At 27.3% G+C, this 18,033-nt stretch overlaps 1 protein-coding gene across 1 annotated transcript in view; it reads left to right on the forward strand.

Moving 5' to 3' along the window:
* The first annotated feature begins 1,190 nt into the window (after positions 1–1,190).
* dysf (neuronal PAS domain protein dysfusion) overlaps positions 1,191–18,033 on the forward strand; it is a 138,894-nt gene continuing 122,051 nt past the window's right edge. The window contains exon 1 of the mRNA XM_071181282.2: positions 1,191–1,304. Coding sequence (XP_071037383.1) covers positions 1,207–1,304 — 98 coding nt within the window. The 5' untranslated portion in view covers positions 1,191–1,206. The remainder of the gene's footprint in view (positions 1,305–18,033) is intronic.

Genomic DNA, 18,033 nt, shown 5'->3' on the forward strand with positions numbered 1-18,033 from the left:
AACTTAACAAATGGCACAGCGGACATGTGAAAATTGTTTTAGAATGAGTGAGTTCCTGACTTAGACTATTTGGAGCTCACTCCAATATGCTCTTCCAGAAAAAAAAAATTAAAGTTTAAATGCCCTTCACTTGAAGCAAAGTTATAATTCAAAACTATACATGTCTTCTTGCCATGAAGAATTATCTAGGCTTTAAGACGGACAAATTACTGAAATATTAAGTAGATTTTTAAAAATGTGTAATCTATTTTAAAAATCGCCTATTTGGTGATTTATTTCCACCTAGATTAAAATTATCAAGATCAATGACTTATTCTCAGCTTTGCAAATTTTTATGAACCCAGATATTGGAGTAAGTTCTTAAACATTAAAATAAACACTATTTTAATTATCACAGTGGCTTTTCTCTACATTGATGCTTTGCGTCATTTTCTGAATAATTATAGAGGGCGCTGGCTAAAGATAGACTAAATTTGATCTGATAGTCACAAGTAACTGATATAAACTCACAGTAGCATATTACTCGCAAAACAAATGATTTTATGTTTGTTTTTAGAAAAATTTCAATTTCTTACATAATATTTTCCAACACTCTTCTGACTATATTTTTCATAGTAATTTTTCATCAAAATAATATACATTGAGAAATTGAATATTTGATTAATATTAAGCAGAACAATCAAACCAGAGTCAGTAAGAATGCTCTCTAAGTTTCTAAATTTCGTGAATTGTATTTTATTGTTTTTTTAATTATTTTTTTTATTGTAGTTTGTTTTTCTAATAGAATTATTTAAAATATTGATTGTATTATTACATGTCAATGTAATACGATGTTTACGTGGTTGACTGCCGAACCCAGAGACCTTAGTAGAAAAAAAAATTCAGATCTTTACAAAAAAAAAGTATTAAATTATTTAATTATAAAATGAGAACTTAAAATAAAATAAAAGATTATTTTCAAACAAACTTTTTTTTTCTATCATTTTGAATGTTTAAGAAATATGACAAAAAAAGCAAACGTTTTTTTAAATTTTTTGTAAACCATATTTCAAACGATATTTCTGAAATTAAAACACAACTACTTTTTTCTACATGGAAATAACTTTGATTTTGTGATTCATTGCATATTCTACAATGAAATGTTAGTTCTGTGGGTAATTTGTTTTCTTTTTTCCAAGTAAAAAAATAAGAAAAAGTCAGAAATAAATGGAAAAATATGTGAATCGTCGTTTTCAGCATCATATTTTAATTAGCAAACAATTCATTGCGAACAGAAGAGGGATGACCAAAGAAATGATTCGATGGTAACTAATTTTCAATTGAATTGCTTTATTTTGTAATTTTAGAAATATTTTAAATAAGTTATACATTTGAGAATGTTTTAAGCTACTCAAATGATTTAAAAAAAAAGTCTAAAGCTGCTATATCTAAAAGCATTATAAAGAAAATAATTTCACGTTGCGAAATTTGAAAAACACTACTTAGAATATCATAAACTAAGTAATCACACAAATACGAGTATATATATATTATGATACACATGGAATAAGTATTATTTAAAATAACGTCGAAATTATGTATATGCTACAATATTATTTTTTTAAAAATAATTTTTGTTATGTTTTTTATTTTCTTATGGTTCGTTAAATATTTCTCTTAACTATTTGTATGCACAAATAGCTTTTCATTTATTTATTTATTTTATGTGTTATTCGAATTATTAATCTTTTGTTCAACTGCAATTATTATTGATATTGTTTAATTTGAAATACCATAAACTTTTTTTTTAGTTCCTAATGGGAATGTGTTCTTATTTAAAGTATAATCTTTATGAAAACCGATCAAAAATAAAGTTAAAAAGAAAAAGTTTGGATTTAATTGTTTATTTTAGAATTTTCAAAAGCTATTCTGTGTGATTGAAAAAACAACTTTAAGTGCTTCACGATTGATATTTGAGAAAAGTGGCTAGAAAACTATTTTCTTTCCATTGCTATTGCTATAAATGCTAAAATAGAATTTAAAAAAGCTGATAAAAATAAAATTTATTTATTTATTATTATTTTTTTGCACTTTGTAACTTATTGTAATAAGTTGCCAATTATGCGTTTTTTTTAAGAGAAGAATAAGTAACTTAAAGAGAAACACTGAATGATTATTAATTATGATTAATGTTAGATTAATGATATTAATATTAATTCATTATCCCCATGTTGCAAAACAGGTTCATTTCTGAATGATTCTACAGAATAAGCCCAAAAAAATCTATGTGGCGTAATTTTTTTTTCTTTTTTTGGGAATTGCTCTATTAATTTCGTCTAAACTTTGAATATTGTTATTTAAAATTGAATAGTTTAGAATGATGCACAAAATTTTATAATTTACAATTCAAAATTGTTGCGATCAATTCAAAATGCAATTGAAAAGTTTGAAAAAATGGAATAAGAAGCAACGAGGAATTATTTAAAATCACAGTTTTCATGGTATTACAATTTAGATAAACAAATTTATTTGTTGCATTTGTGTAAAAATGTTTTAATTCGTGCAATTTGTTTCAGAGATATACCGAAAAACGTAGCTGCTTATAAACGAAGGGATTTATTCAGATACTAAGAGTATGGTATAATTTTAAAGATGGAAACGAGTAGAAGAAATTTATATCCTAAGAGCAAAAGTTTTGCGCTGAATATTAGTAAACTTTTTTTCGTTCAAGTTTCCATTCTTCCATTACTTAAAACATTCAGATGAGTAAAAATTTAATTTCGACTACATTATATAGAAAATTTTAAAATTGAGATACAAAGTGTAAGGTTTCATCTGAATTAAAATTAAAGTTCGGCGATGTAAATTTGATAAAATAATTTTTTAAGTTTGCATTTTAAAATTAAATTTAGATAACTTTTACAGCAAAATAAAAAAATCATTTTTGACTGCAATTTTTAGAAAAATTTACGAATATGATGCAAAATATATGATATTAGTTCAAAGATGAATTGGATTAGAAGATATTTATCGCATAAAAATAATAGTGGGATAAATTGCTCTATTTTTGTCTATGATTCCTAGATGGCAGCACAAGCTGAAAATTACACCAACCTTGGATTTCATTTTAAAAATGACACAAAAAGTTTAATTTTGTTACAATTTGAATTTTTTTTAAAAATTCACTTAGCCTTCAAATGAGTCACAAAATCCAACTAGAGTTTTCGGAGTAAAGTACATCATTTTAATCCAAAGCAATCGTTTGAAAAAAAAATATATATAAAAATAAGTGAAAATTAGTAAGAAAAACGGATTAAAAATTGAAAAAAAAATACCTTTTTTCTTTTAACTTGATCAATAGATCGAATTCTTGTAGCGTCTAAATTGCCCCTGTGAAATGGGTTTTGTTTTGGTATTTTAGCACTTCCATCGCGGCATGGTGCGCCTTTGTTCCACTCTCTGAGTTGAAGTTTCCCCCGAAACACTAAAATTGAAACAAAACGAACGTATCTTTAAGACTTGTTTATTTTATTTCAAAATATAAAAATCAATTGCAATTAATTATAAAATTCGCTAATACAACAATAGCGCACAGTCGATCTTCCTGGAAGGCGAGTTATCTCGTCCTTCGCGATGAAAGAGTTAAATAATTGCAAATATGTTAGTAGCCCCGAAAGGGATACCTTGCTAGGTGGTGGATATTTTAGCAAATGTACGTTCATCTTACATTATGTTCCCTAAAGTCGTCTGACACTTTCAGTATCTTACATTTTTCTTCAAATTTCTCTCAAAATAATAATAAAATTCGTTTTATGAACCCTATTTATATGCTCATAGAGCCGTTGACGTATCTTAAAAATATTGATTACATGTTCTTCAATAAGTAGCAACTAATTATTAATGGTAATTTAGAAAAAACTTAGTGTTTTAAAATATGAACTAAACACGTTCGAAATTTGAAAAATTACTTCGTTTGCGCGAAAAAGTCTTTATTATGGTAATTTGGTAATCATTCGTATTATACAACTTACGTAAACCGTTATATTTGAATATTGTAGGAATTTAAAGAATGTCTCGTACCATCAATACGATTTTTTGCATCACATTACATCACACTTTCAATATTTCATTAAAATTTTCTAAGAATTAAGAATTAATAAAGACCATTTTTTACATTTTTTTCTTTATTTTCTCTTTTGCTTAAGACTGGAAATTATATGATTGCTACAAGTACCCTAAATATTCAAATGCAATTAAGTTTTATTATAATAAGAGGGAAAAATTTGTAGCACTTCCATAATTTTTAGTTTTTCTTCATTTTTCTTCGAAATAAATTTCAAAAAAATCTCATATTGATTAGAGACTACTCGAGTTCATAATCATTAGAAAAGAAAATATTCGATCGTTTACTTGAGGTTTTTTTCATAATTGCTTAAAAGTGTATTCCTAAGTAGAATTATTTAATTATTTTAAAATGATTCTTCTACTTTTACGCATTATAAGTAGAAATTTATATCCAAAAATTTTAATTTTAGCAACATTTATTATTAAATATTGAATGCACCTCAAATTACTGGTTTTGAAATGTATTTGTTCAGAAACTGATTCGCTGATTTACTTACTCGCTTTCTTTTTTTTTCTTTTCTCTTTCTATTTAATTACTCATTCATTCATTTACTTATTCACAGCTATTACAACTATCATACTTTTAGGCTGACGTTGGGTGATATATTCATACCAGTATCAGTGATGCTGTCAAGGGGGTGGTAGTTTGGGAATTAAAACTCCTCTCTAAAGGAATAATCTAAAATAAAATCCTTTGCCGACTCAATAGCTATTCCATTGTACTTAGAAACACAATAAAGTAATAACGCAAAATTTAACACGATGCAAATGAAAGCAACATTTTAGCAGTATTCCAATAAATAAAAGAGTAAATGAAGGAATTTCAACTGCTTACAGTATCTATTACCTCGATTTTGATATATCATATATCAAGTTACTACCAAACTACTTGGTCCCTTCAGTTATTCAATATGTTGTGAAATATACGTTGCTTATTCTTGTTGTGAAATCTGCGACAAGTGTTAGATTTTCCAAACGAAATGTGTGTGGGGAGGTTGTTGAAAAGTTCTCAAAAGTTTTCGTCAAAATTAAAGAATTTTGCAATGAGTTTAGCACTAAAATTGCCAAACCACATACTACCATTTGGGAAACATTTATGAGATACCCTATTCTTGCAGATAGGAACAATATTAAAGCAGTCAATTTTATAATTTTATAGCTGAATTTTTAAATGCCAAATTTGCATAGTAATCAAAGTTACTACAGTCTTTTTAACTCTTAGTAAAAACTCAAGATAGTAATTAGATCAATGAGACTGAAAATATAAAGATATTATGTTATATGAGAACACGTAATAATGAAACCTCATTTTCAATCCTAAGAATTATGAAGTCATTTTTTAGAAATTCCATATTTGAAGACTGATTAAGCTGCTTAGCTTTCATGCATAACTCACGGGGAGATAAATTTACCTAAAGGTGTTCTATATTACTTGACTAAATTAAGATGAAAATCTTCATCTTCATTTTCATCTTCACTTGTAGCATTTTATTAAATGAAATATTTCATATTACTATTCATTCCCAATAATTATAATTTATGGATGCAGTTCAAGAATTGTATTTAAAAGTAGCTAATTATTTAAAAATTTTCCTATTTATGAAAATTTCTCAGTTTTTAAACATCACCCAGAAAGTTTTTTTTTTTTTTTTTTACCACTGACCCATGTCCTTTAAATGAAGGCCCATATGTAAACCAAGTAAATATTACTTAGTTCAATGTAAGCCTTTAAAATTACAATGAGTACTAACTAAAGCAAAGGCATGTAGCAAAATATTACAAATGAGTGAGAAAAAAGTATTAAAAATATTTATGCAAATGAATGATTGATTTCTTAAAATTTATATTTTCGAAACTATTACGTATATTATAATAAATGATACTCGAAATAGTAGTAAAACATACCATTCATTGTTTTTAGGTCCTGCATGGATGGTTCGTAAGCAGTGCTTTTGAAGTTTTACGCATCCTCATAAAAGGAAATCCTGTGACGTAAGATCTAAGATACTGTTTATGAACCATTGATGCTGAAGACGCTGTAAAAAATTAAAGAACACATCTGTGCAGCATTAGGAAATATTTATGCTACGAAAGTACAAGAAGTGAGGATTAAAAATGATTACGGATTGCATGTTTACTGTGCAACAAATGGAACATTGCTAACTAGAAGGGAAAAAAACTTGGTATATTTTTTCTTAATTTTGCATATCATTTATTCCAATGCTACGTAATGTGTAATAGTTTAGAATATAAATTATTTAAAATTCTGTCATTCATTTGTCATGCATATTTTCAGTATAATTTTTAATCAAATTAAAAATCTTATTTGTAGGGGAGAGTGGTGTCAATTGTAACATTTTTTACTTAACTATTTTTAACTAACAAAAAATCCAATATATTATTAGTATTAATTGACAGACGAGTAAAGTAGACTATCCTCTACTAGAAAAAAAATTAAATACCTGATTTTAAATATTATTATATTAGTTATTAACAATTTTTGACAGTCGTGCACTTGTTACAATTGTCCCCACTTACGGGGTCAATTGTAACAGTTCATAAATTCAACTAAAACATAGTTAATTATACATATTATCATAGTTGTGATATATTTTTTTATTGATCAAAATAGTAGTGATATTTTAGGAATAAAAATAATAATGAGCAGAGACCTAAAGGGTTAAACTTTTAACTTTAAGGGGTTAAAAATTTTAATTTTTGCTGTGAAAGGTGACAAATAGAATAATGCACATGCAACATAATATAAATGCTATAGGAAACTATTGGTGGTTCTTAAAGAGTTAAGTAATGGTTTGTAAACATAAGATTATTTATTTTCAGCTGTTACAATCGTCCCTTTACTTATTGTTACAATTGTCCCCAAGACGCCATTTCAGCTTCATTTGTTAAAAACAATGCTAGTTAATTAGCAAAACTAATCTTTTTTTTATTGAAATGTAATTAAGGTGTCCACTTACATATTCGGTTACTAATTTTTATTTGTTTAAACAAAATTACTTTGTTACAATAAAATATTCTAATACCAAAAAAAGTACTTGCATGACGTGAAAATATCTTTTGAGATGCAACTCTTTCAAAAGTACATAAAAATGGTTGCCATCAGGGGTGTACATGTAGATTTGTCAAATACACCTTGTGCACCACCTAGGAACCAAATCTAGAACCCGACACTCGAAATTTTTGCTCTGTTACAACCGTACCCTGTTACAATTGACCCCACTCTCCCCTACTGAATATCAAGTTTTCAGACGTTAAAATGTTAAGGGTTGTCCTGTTATATACTCAACCTCCACTTTTTTCCCCTTTAAGTACCCCTATTTCAGTATGTGTAATAAAAAAATCCTTCGAGCGTTTTGACAATACTAGTGCTATTTATAATTTTTGTAACACCATGCTAAAGTATAAGGACTTCTACACATACGTCATTGAATTTTAGAAAATATAACTTTAAAAACTTAAAATGCTATTATGGTATTTTTTTGCAGACCCTGTAAGTTTTACGCACAATTTTTTTAAATATTTGGAGTTTGCGTCAGATGTCCTGAAAGCGCCTACTCATTGGTCACAGGTAGGCCATGTTTTCAATAACTATATAGTCTAAACTTTCGATCATTTACTTTACATAAAAAAATAATTGCAGTCACATTTTCCAGCAGATGACGGCATATGACACGATTCAATAATTCGATTCCGTTAGGAAAAAGTTATGTTTGTTCAGCAAAAGTATGACTGTATGACATGCACATGATATGTCACATTTTTAATTTAATCACTAGTTAGTATTAATTAATAAGCATATTTAAAGAGGAATTAGGAAAAATAGTATGTGAAAATCCGGTTTTTAAATTCCAAGTTATTTAGAATGTCTCGTAATCGTTTTTGTGTTCACTCGCCTGTGTTTATTTTCCCCCAACACACGGAAAAGTGTGCCCTGTCCAGGAAGCAACTTTTCTCTTTGCCGAGCTCAACAGGGAAAACATTAATAGGCAAATAAGGAATCCTTCGCAAGAGCAATGATTAAACAAATCAAATTTTCGGTTTAATTTTTGCTCTAATTTTTTTATTTTATTGTTCTTAAAAATTAAAATTGAAATTTCGTCCTCATATTACTTTGTAAAACTATTTAAAAAAATTAGTCTTCTCTCAATAAAAGAATTATAGTTGATTTCGATTTAATACTCTCTCTCTCTCGAAAAAGAAACAAACATTTTCGCAGTATTTTTGTTTATTTATTTTTATACTGAACGTCTTTTATTGTTATTTTTTTATTTTAATAAACATAATTTTTTTAATATAACTCTCGTTAATATAAATTTTTAAAGACATGAAAGTCATTTTCGTCACATTCAATATAAATAATAATGTCCAAAAAACTGTTATTGCATTCAATTTGCTACAGAAAATTTAAGAATAACTATAAAATATAGCTTGTACTTTATTTATTTTTATTTTAATAGAGCAAGAACTTTATTTTCACACCTTTTCAAATGAAAGAGACACAGATAAACCATCAAGAATGTAAAAAAAGGAATTTATCCATGATGAAAATATTTTTGTTTTGGCAGACATATTACTAATATAACACTCATTGACACATTTGAACTTTTTGATTGTTAAATGAATTTCAATAGATGTTTTTTCTGGAATATTTTGCACTGATTTCAATTATGTATCAGATTTTCGTAGCAAACAAGTTTTTTTAAAGGAATAATTAAAAAATTTTTTTATTATAAAAACATAATTTTATTTAAGTTACCTACAAGTATTAATCTAAATCAGAATGCAATTTTTAAAGATTCTCTACTTGTTTTGTTTGAGAAATAATTATTTTTATTGCGTTGAGTAATAAGCTGAAATAATATTTATGTTCCATTTTCTTTAATAATAATTTTCTAAGGTTGAAATATCTTGGCGCAATCACTCCTTTTGTTTATCTCTCACAGTGCCGAGATTTTCAAAGAAAAATTCAAATGAGAATCTTGAGTATGCTAAATTCCAGAGCTTCAAAATTTTGGAAGAGTTTAGAAATCAGTTCTTCATATTCTCAGTTTTTCTATTGCCAAGAAATTTGGGTGGCTTTTCACAATAAAATAAAATAATAATAATAAATAAATAAATAACAATTTCTTATATTTTAATAAATACAAAAGAAAAATACAGAAAAGAAGAAAATATAAGCCTAATGAATAATTTTTGTGGTTTTATTAAGCTTCATAGAAAAGTACATGAGAAAACATTACATTTATCTTTTTAACGAAATCACTGTCGACCAGTGTGGGTCACTTACATAGCTTCAAATTCCAAATTCTGAAATATTTCTCCTTTCTCTCGTAAAAACTTTTAAACTTACCTGAGAAAAAAATGCGCAGGGAATATTTTTCAAAAGTGTTGAGAAGTCAGGTAAAAATATAGATGCCATTTCTATTTTTTCCATGTAAGGAGCTTGAAATTCATAATGAGTGGAAACCATCGTATGTGTGCATGCTACACTTCTTCAAAATATATTTAGAATAACGTTTGTGTCTAGAATAATAATAGATATATATGTATACTATTTCTCTGAAAAGAATTAACAAGAATTTGAAACAGACAAATATTTAAAACATTACTTTACTTTCTTAAGAAGAGAAGATGAAAAAAGAAAAACTGCAGTTTAGCAATTTCTTACAAGCTAGAAAGAAATCATTGAAAACAATGAATGATTTTCAACTTGTGATAATTTTTGCGAGTTCAGACAATGCTTTGCTTTCTATCAATATTTTGCACCATTTTTATAATCAACACAAAGAGTGCTCTTTGGAAAAGGAGAAAACTTCACTTAACAGTCATAAATAACTGTTACGAACTGACGTCATGACATTTATAGAAATTGTGTATTATTCGGTAAAAAATGTTATTTAATAAGGCGAAAAAAAACCTTCGAAGGACAGCATGAAACTTAGTTCCAAGAAGTATATTCTACACTAATTGTTAGCATAACTTCTATTCTCTTACAAGCAGAGTTCGGTATCTGTTTTAAATCTTGAAAACTGTGTGTGTGAGTTTTATTAAACGACATGTGCCTTTTCTTAAAATAAGGCACTCAGTTCTATAAATTTTATGTATAGGAGATATTTTATATAATGGAGAATTTATTCATTTCGATTTTATTTTCAAAAAAAAGTTTCATAACACTAAACTAAACCCGGTGAAAAATTAAGAACAAAATCCTCCTTTTATGTCAATTTTCTAAAATAAATTTTCATATAAAAAATTACCAAATTGCAAGTAAATGTATAATTATTTTTAAAAGCAACGTTCCCTCTAAGTTGCACGTAAGATTGTAAACACAAGATACAAAATTTATCAATAACATAAAAAGCGTCAATTGATTTAAGATTTTTAAAAGTTCTAAGAAATTGAAAAGATATATTGTTTCACTAATGTTTTTGGTTTGGATGCATTTTATGTAAGTTTTCCCCTATAAAAATTCAGTTAATAGTTGAGGCTATAAAAATTATATCTTTTTACCATTAAAATTGAGAATAAATTAATAAAAATATTTTTGCCACTCATAAAATAATTTTCATATAAAAGCTGTTCCGATAGTTTTAAACATTCATATTAAACCCAAGGTAAAAGTGACTTCTTTTTCTCTTATAAATTTCAGTTTCACAAAAATAATTCAAAATCATTGTAGCGTGGAAAAAAATGAACCATCCTAAATAATTTTTGAATTAATAATTGGATCTTCACTTTTTAGGACTCAATCTTTATGGTTCAAAGAGATGACTTCAAATATGCTAATTAATTAATATAGGCGATATTTTAAGTTACAGAATCCGACACAAAAACCTACTTTCTCTGAATAAACATACCTTTTTTTGTTTTGGCGGATTCGGATTTCTGTCACCCAACTGTTCCAATCGTTTGGTCAGGAGAGGGGTTCAAAGTTTGGACCACTTATATGTTAATTTTACTTTTCACTTTACTTTTAATTTTACTTTACAAATATGCTAATTTTACTTTTTGAATATTTCTTTAAGCATATTGAAAATTTTTCACTCACAGTTTTATAATTTTATTATCTAAAAGATGGTTACATGCAAAAGATAACTTTCAGTAAATATTTATTATTTTATTTAACAATAGTCGAAGAAAAATTTGAATTGTAAGGTATACAATTTTTCAAATCATTTTAAATAATGTAATTTTGACTATGCGAGTCAATGAATTTCATACTTAACTGTTTTATTGTCAAAACAGAACTAACTTCAACTGCTATAAATTTAAGTTTAAAGAATGCACAGATTTCAAACAGTAAACAATGCACTTTAAAGCAAAATATAGACTTTTAAAAATAATTTAGCTTAATGTCGCTGTTCAAGAACCATAATTGTTAACCAAGTAAATGAGCATTTACGTTGAAAGTTGAAGTCAGTCTTTACATTTATTTGAGACATTTAATTAGTAATTGAAATGAACAAGCTAACCAGTTTTATTTAACTTTTTCAAGCCTAGGTGAAAGACTTTAGCTATTAAAAACACAAGAGTTGAGACTTAACTGTTATAATTCTTAAATGTATGTACTCAAATATTTAATATTTTCGGTATCTGGTGATCTGTGTAAATCAGAATATGGTGTTGCTTTACTTGTTGGCGAACTTGGTATCATGGTACCAGTAAGTAAACGATTAGTATTGATTTATATAAATATATATATATCCAAAAAACAAATAGACAAACTTTTTCGAAATTTGATAAAAAACAATGGATGACAAACTAAAGTAATTAAATTCTACATTAAATCATTGAGTTAATTGTATATTATTGTAAATAAATTTACTAAAAAACTTCTTTGTTAATTTATATAATTTTTGCCATTTGCAAATCTATGGCTAAAATTATGTGCAAAGCAGGCAATTCATGTTTCTTTCTCTTTTCTATTTTATTTTATTTTTTCTTAAATAAAAGTTAAGTTTCTGAAATTATTAGATGTTAACTTTAAATTATCCAATATAATATTACTTTGCGCACATCCATTTTCGTGCCCATCCTTGGTAACTAACAAATCAAACGCACTTCGGTACTGCAGTAAGAACGCACTATAAAACAAAACTCTTCTATTTACGCTTTTACCTCAATTTGCGCTTTTGTTTTCATATTTTGTAATCTGGCGATCTTATTACGAAAATATTTTAAATCATCCTTGAAAAATTTCCCGTTCATGTAAGTTCATTTGAATTCGCTACTTGCTTTATAGATTTCGTTTTATGTTTATTCTGTTTTTTCTTTAGATTTTATTTTCTGTTTTTACTTGATATTTTTACTTAATGTGTTCTATTTTATTTGTTGTAAATTTCTTGCAAAATTTTTTTGAGTCTTTTTTCATTGTTTTGTAATTTTTCCATATTTTTTTTACATTTTGAACTTCAGTAACTTTTCAATAACGTTTTAATAACTTTTGTTAGCCTTCATATTTGCTTCTAGCACGCTTTGCTTTTGCACTGAAACTATGAGTTTAACAAGCTTTAAGGATATTTCATTTTTTTAATGATTTCATGGACTTCTATTTTTTTATTTTTTTTATTCAAATATTTCATGAAAATGCTGGTTCCATGACAGCGCGCGTTTTAATGAAATGGAATGGAACAATGGAATTTTGTCATCGTCAATAAAATTTTATATTTTTGATATGCTCGAACCACGTAAGGCCGGAAAGAGACAGCGGTTTACAGACCAGCCCTTGAAAATTTTTAAACTGCTGAAAAAAACACGATCCAAATCGCTACCCCAGTTCTCGATTTATTAGCGCGAACATACATCGAGACAGATGTTCGCTTTTATGTATATAGAGAAGAGATGTAGTTCTCATTGGCTTTTCTTCTTTTTTTCCTTGTAATGGAACTTCAAAAAGTTCTTACGTTTAAGTTTTTGTTTTATTGTTATGAAACTTCTTTTCAGATATTTTTTAAGGTGTTTCGTTTAATTTTAAGTGAATTTAACTAATCCATTGTCTTAATTTAGGGTAGGTCTTGGTTAGATGGCCTTATAAGAGAGATGGCCAGTCTGAATATCTTCGTTATTTGTTAATAGATTGCAGCAGATGCAGTAACAGAAGAAACAGTTTAACTTGTTTAATTATTTGAGCGAATTATATTTCCTGAGGAAAAAAATGATAGAAAAAATTTTAATGCATATTTTATTCATTGGTCAAATATCTTTCATGAATTAAGCACTTTGTTGTTCTTCGATACGTAGGTTATAAATTTTTTCAGCTAGCAGGACCTTTAAGATATATATGTTGTTCAATCTTTGTTCCTGAGTAAAAAGCAAATGTATAAATAGCGAAACGAATTTACGAATTCGATGGCCATCTCATCTTCTGCTTCGGGAGAGATGGCCAAATAAAGTCGAAGAGGGGCGGCCACTTTTCATTAATATGTAAAGACATATCACTAGCAAGTCGTAGTGTCTTAAAAAATCTTTTTAATAAAAATAGAAAATAAGATGCATTTTACTGAATTTGTATTCACCACCATGCTTAACTCTTTATGAACTCACCCATTTTGTTGGGGGCTATCTTTGGTCATTTGCTTCACAGCTGGCAAGAGTATCCCCCACGTCACTAATAAATCAAAGGCGTGCTGATCTTGACAGTGGAACTTCCTGGCATTCAAACTAACAATCGGCTTGTGAAGATCGCTTATTTTTCCCCCCATTGAACAATTTTCTCGTTAACTATTTTAAAGCGGGAATAAAGAGATTTTTATATCTTTTTCCCAAATCTCCTTTTTAATTATTATTTATTTATTTTTCTTCATTTTTTTTTAAGTTTCTGTTTATTTTTTCTTAAAACTGATTATTTTGAATGGATATGTCATACAAAAAAAAAAAGTTTTATTTTTAAAATATGTTGAAAGATCAGCTTTCTAAAAGTAACAAAAACATTTTAAATTTTTTTATTTTTTTTATGAGTTAATATTAACTGAACTCGCGTTCTTTTCAGTTTTAAGAATCAAATAAAGCTTCGATTATATTGAAGTTCGTTAATAGAAATGTTTTTGTAAAATATTTATTTGAACTATTTTCCTGATTTGAATACGTGGAAGAATAACAGAAATAACTTTCCAAATGCGTAGATATTTAGGTGTAACTGTAGCAAGAGACGCTGAAACTGGAAATTACTGTTTATTAATTACTGTGAAAAGCCGATGACTACCCATAATATGAAAGTATGATTATCCATCACTGGAATTCGAACCTGGTTCCCCTCAGCGAAAGGCGGATGTTCTATAGCCTGAGCCGCAACGGCTTTACATCACATTTTTAGAACTAATGATATTATGACTACAATTTTGAGTAAGGAATATCATAACGAAAAACCAAGTTTTTTGCAGTAATTGGATTTTTTACCGCTTGTTAGTAAAGATTTAGAAATCAACTGAAAAAAGGAAATTGTAATACTTCTTTTTAATATTAATTATAGAATTTAAAAAAAAGAGCATTTAGCATTTTTTACAGAGTTCGTACTATTTTAAACGAAATATTTTTATTCATTGATCTATCAAATTAATCCTGCCGCCGAAACAAATAAAATTGTTTAACAAATAAAATTTACTTAATTTATTTTCTTACGTAATGTAATATAAGCTTTTTAAATAATAAATAATGAGTTCCTTCATATATATAAATTTTTTTTTCTTTCTTATTTTTTTTAAAAAAAAAAAATAATAAGGAAACCTAAATTTCTTGTAGGTGGTATCTTTGGTATTATTTAATAGTATATCTAAATAATGTTTTTTGTAATGCATATAAATGAAATATATGAATCAATCTGAATTATTTTGATTGATGTCTGGTTTTATCCATAACTATGCTACCTACGCCTTTAAAGCCATATTTTGCTCAACATAAAATATCTGAAATATCTTGAAACATGAAAATACAAGGTCTGGCTATTAATTTCCAGGACTCATGGAATAACTCAGAAGAAAAAAAAGTTAAACACATAGCCATTTAATATTATTCGAAGTAATCCCCATCAGCCGTAATGCACGTCTGTGCAAATTTCGGAAAGAAGTTTTAAAGTCCTCTTTTGGAATGCTCTTTATTAGTGACGTTACAGTTTTCGTGAAGGCTCCGACATCCTGAAATCTTGTTCCCTTCAGTGAATTTTTCTGCTTAAGAAACAGGAAAAAGTATGTGCTAGGTCTGGCGAGTATGGTGGATGCTGCGACTCAACGGCACCTTGCTGAGCTAAGAATCGCCTCACAGGCAAACGCAATGTGTGGACGCGAACTTTTTCAATTGCTTCCGGCTTGCGTACGAACTGCGGCCGAACTGTGTGCGGATCATCTTCCACGCTTTCGCGTTCGAAAGCGATTATTAAACCATTCAAAAGTTCTTGAGCGAGATAATGCTTCCTTGCCGTAAACTTGCTTTAACAATTTGTAGGTTTCTACAGCTGTCTTGCCCAATTTGAAGCAAAATTTAATGTTAATTCTTTGCTCCATTTCACTTCGACAACAGGAATTTAAGAGCTCCGTTTTAATGCGCCTTTCCACGAGAACCATTCACTTCTGAATGGCGCCGATTGCACTGCACATGCGCAAGAAAACACAATATGCAATCATTAGCGCCATCTTCCGGCTTTTCTTTCTCCCACAGTTACATCAGTCCTGGAAATTAATAGCCGGACCTTGTAGTTTACTTATACTGCTCTTTACATTGTTAAATTCATTTATGGTGACAAAAAAATTATTTTCGTAAACAAATAAATATCGGATAATTCAGCAATAATACTGTTTTTAGAATAATAACAAATCAGACAAAAAAATTAACGATTAAATAAGGTATGGTACTTTTTAGCTGGTGGTTTTTTTTTATTTTCTGAGATTAGAGATTATCTTTTAAAATTGCTATTAAATTAAATTACTTATTTATTTGAATAAACCATTACTGGGTGAAATTTATCATTGCAAATGAGTGTATTGTCAATTCTATTTAACTACCTGCACTCAATTACACACTTTACCTACTAATCACATGAGAGTACTACGGGATGGTTGCAAATAATAGCGGCGTATAGTGCTTGGAAATAGATTCCTAGTATTTTTCAAACAAGATAAGTTGCTATTGTCAATGCCTATCTATTTACTTCACTTTTCGGCTTAGTCACAAAAGAACACAAATATGCCATCCTTTCGCCGTTCAGTGACCAAGGAAAATCGCTTTCTGCACTTCTCCTGACTGATGGTTTTTCTTTTCGAAATCTTCTATTTGTTGCATTCAAACTCGTTTTTAACAACTAATGATTTAAAAGGCTCATTATCACCTAATTCTTTTCTCTAATAAATCAGTTAATTTTGAAATTTTTCCATAAATATATATTAGATATATATTGAAACAATTTTGTTCAATTTTTAAGTCAACTAAAGTATCTAACAATTTGACTTAAGTAATCAAAAGAGTGACTAACAATTAAAATTGCACCATTCAGAAAACTCCAGATAATAGATACTTACTATTATGTATCGTGATTTGAAGATAATTTTTTTACCTAGATGCTTTTTGCTGCTATCTGATCCAGGACGCAAAATTTATTATATACATAATTTATTCATTTATTACATAATTTACTATAAGATTATTCAATTAAATTAAATTCTTATCATCAATGTAAAAAAAAAAACAATAAACTTATTTTTAAGCTGATTTGGAAATTGTAATAGTAGTAAAAAAGTAAATAATGATTAACAGGCTCTGGTTTACAATTAGAATATATAACTTGTTTTGTTTCTCAAAGAAAATGTATTCGAATTTAGTAAGCTATTTTCATAACAATTAATTATTTACAAACATTACAGGTGAAATCTGAAAAACCATTTCATTCAGGAAGATCTACGATATTGTTTGACCATACCTAGTGAATTACTGATATACAATAACTGCATTATCAAAAATGCTTACATAAAAGTGAGATAACATTTAAAAAATTCCCTTACATGAAAGTAATTTCCTGTAAACAATAATTTTATATAATTTATTATCCTTAATAAATAATTCATTTTATTTTGAAAGCATTTTAAGTATAAAATCACTGAAATTTAAGACCCGAAAGTAATAGGAAATCAATACCAAAAAGAACGAAATTACTACAACACAACGATGCAAATATAATAGAATAAAACGAAATTGAAAAAAAAAAAGAAAAAATTATTATTTTTTTTAAATATTTGTATAGTATTTAAAATTATATAAAAAGGCATTTTAATGTATGCATTATATTACGTTAATCATAAATTTAGATAGAATTGAATTCAGTTTTCCTTAATTGAGCATAAAATGGAAATTTTTATAGAAATTTTAAGATTTAAAATTTTTTTCGCTGCAGTAAAACAAAGTCTGAAACAACTTTCCTCGTTCAAGTTTAAAAGATACATTATTAATATAATGTATTTTAAATTATTTTATCTATTCTCTAAAATTCACTAATAAAAAGCACACTGTAATAAAATTGATTACTGAGAAACGCCAAACAGCATAATAGAGAACAAAACGGAAATAAATAAAATATTTAAAAAGAAAAACCTATTAAAAGTTTATTAAATGATAGAAATATTAATCTTTTTTTTTTTTATTCAAGAATCAAAATTTCTATGAACTAATGATAACATTATCATTAAAATATCAGTGATTAACAGAAAGCATTATACATCATTGGCTTTATCCAAATTTTTTTCAGTAATTTCGGTATTTATGATGGTGCACTTTTAATTATATAACAAATTTGCGTTTGGTAGTCAACAGTTAACACATTGCAATTTTATTAAAAAGATATTTGTTTTAGTGGACGCGGGGATTTCAAAAAGCCCGCCATTCCCGAATTTTTAATTCAACAAATCTGTTACAAATTAAGAGGATTTT

Source organism: Parasteatoda tepidariorum, chromosome 3 (assembly GCF_982258835.1).
Source record: "Parasteatoda tepidariorum strain Cologne lab strain chromosome 3, Ptep-v5.0, whole genome shotgun sequence".
Classification (NCBI taxonomy): Eukaryota; Metazoa; Arthropoda; class Arachnida; order Araneae; family Theridiidae; genus Parasteatoda; species Parasteatoda tepidariorum.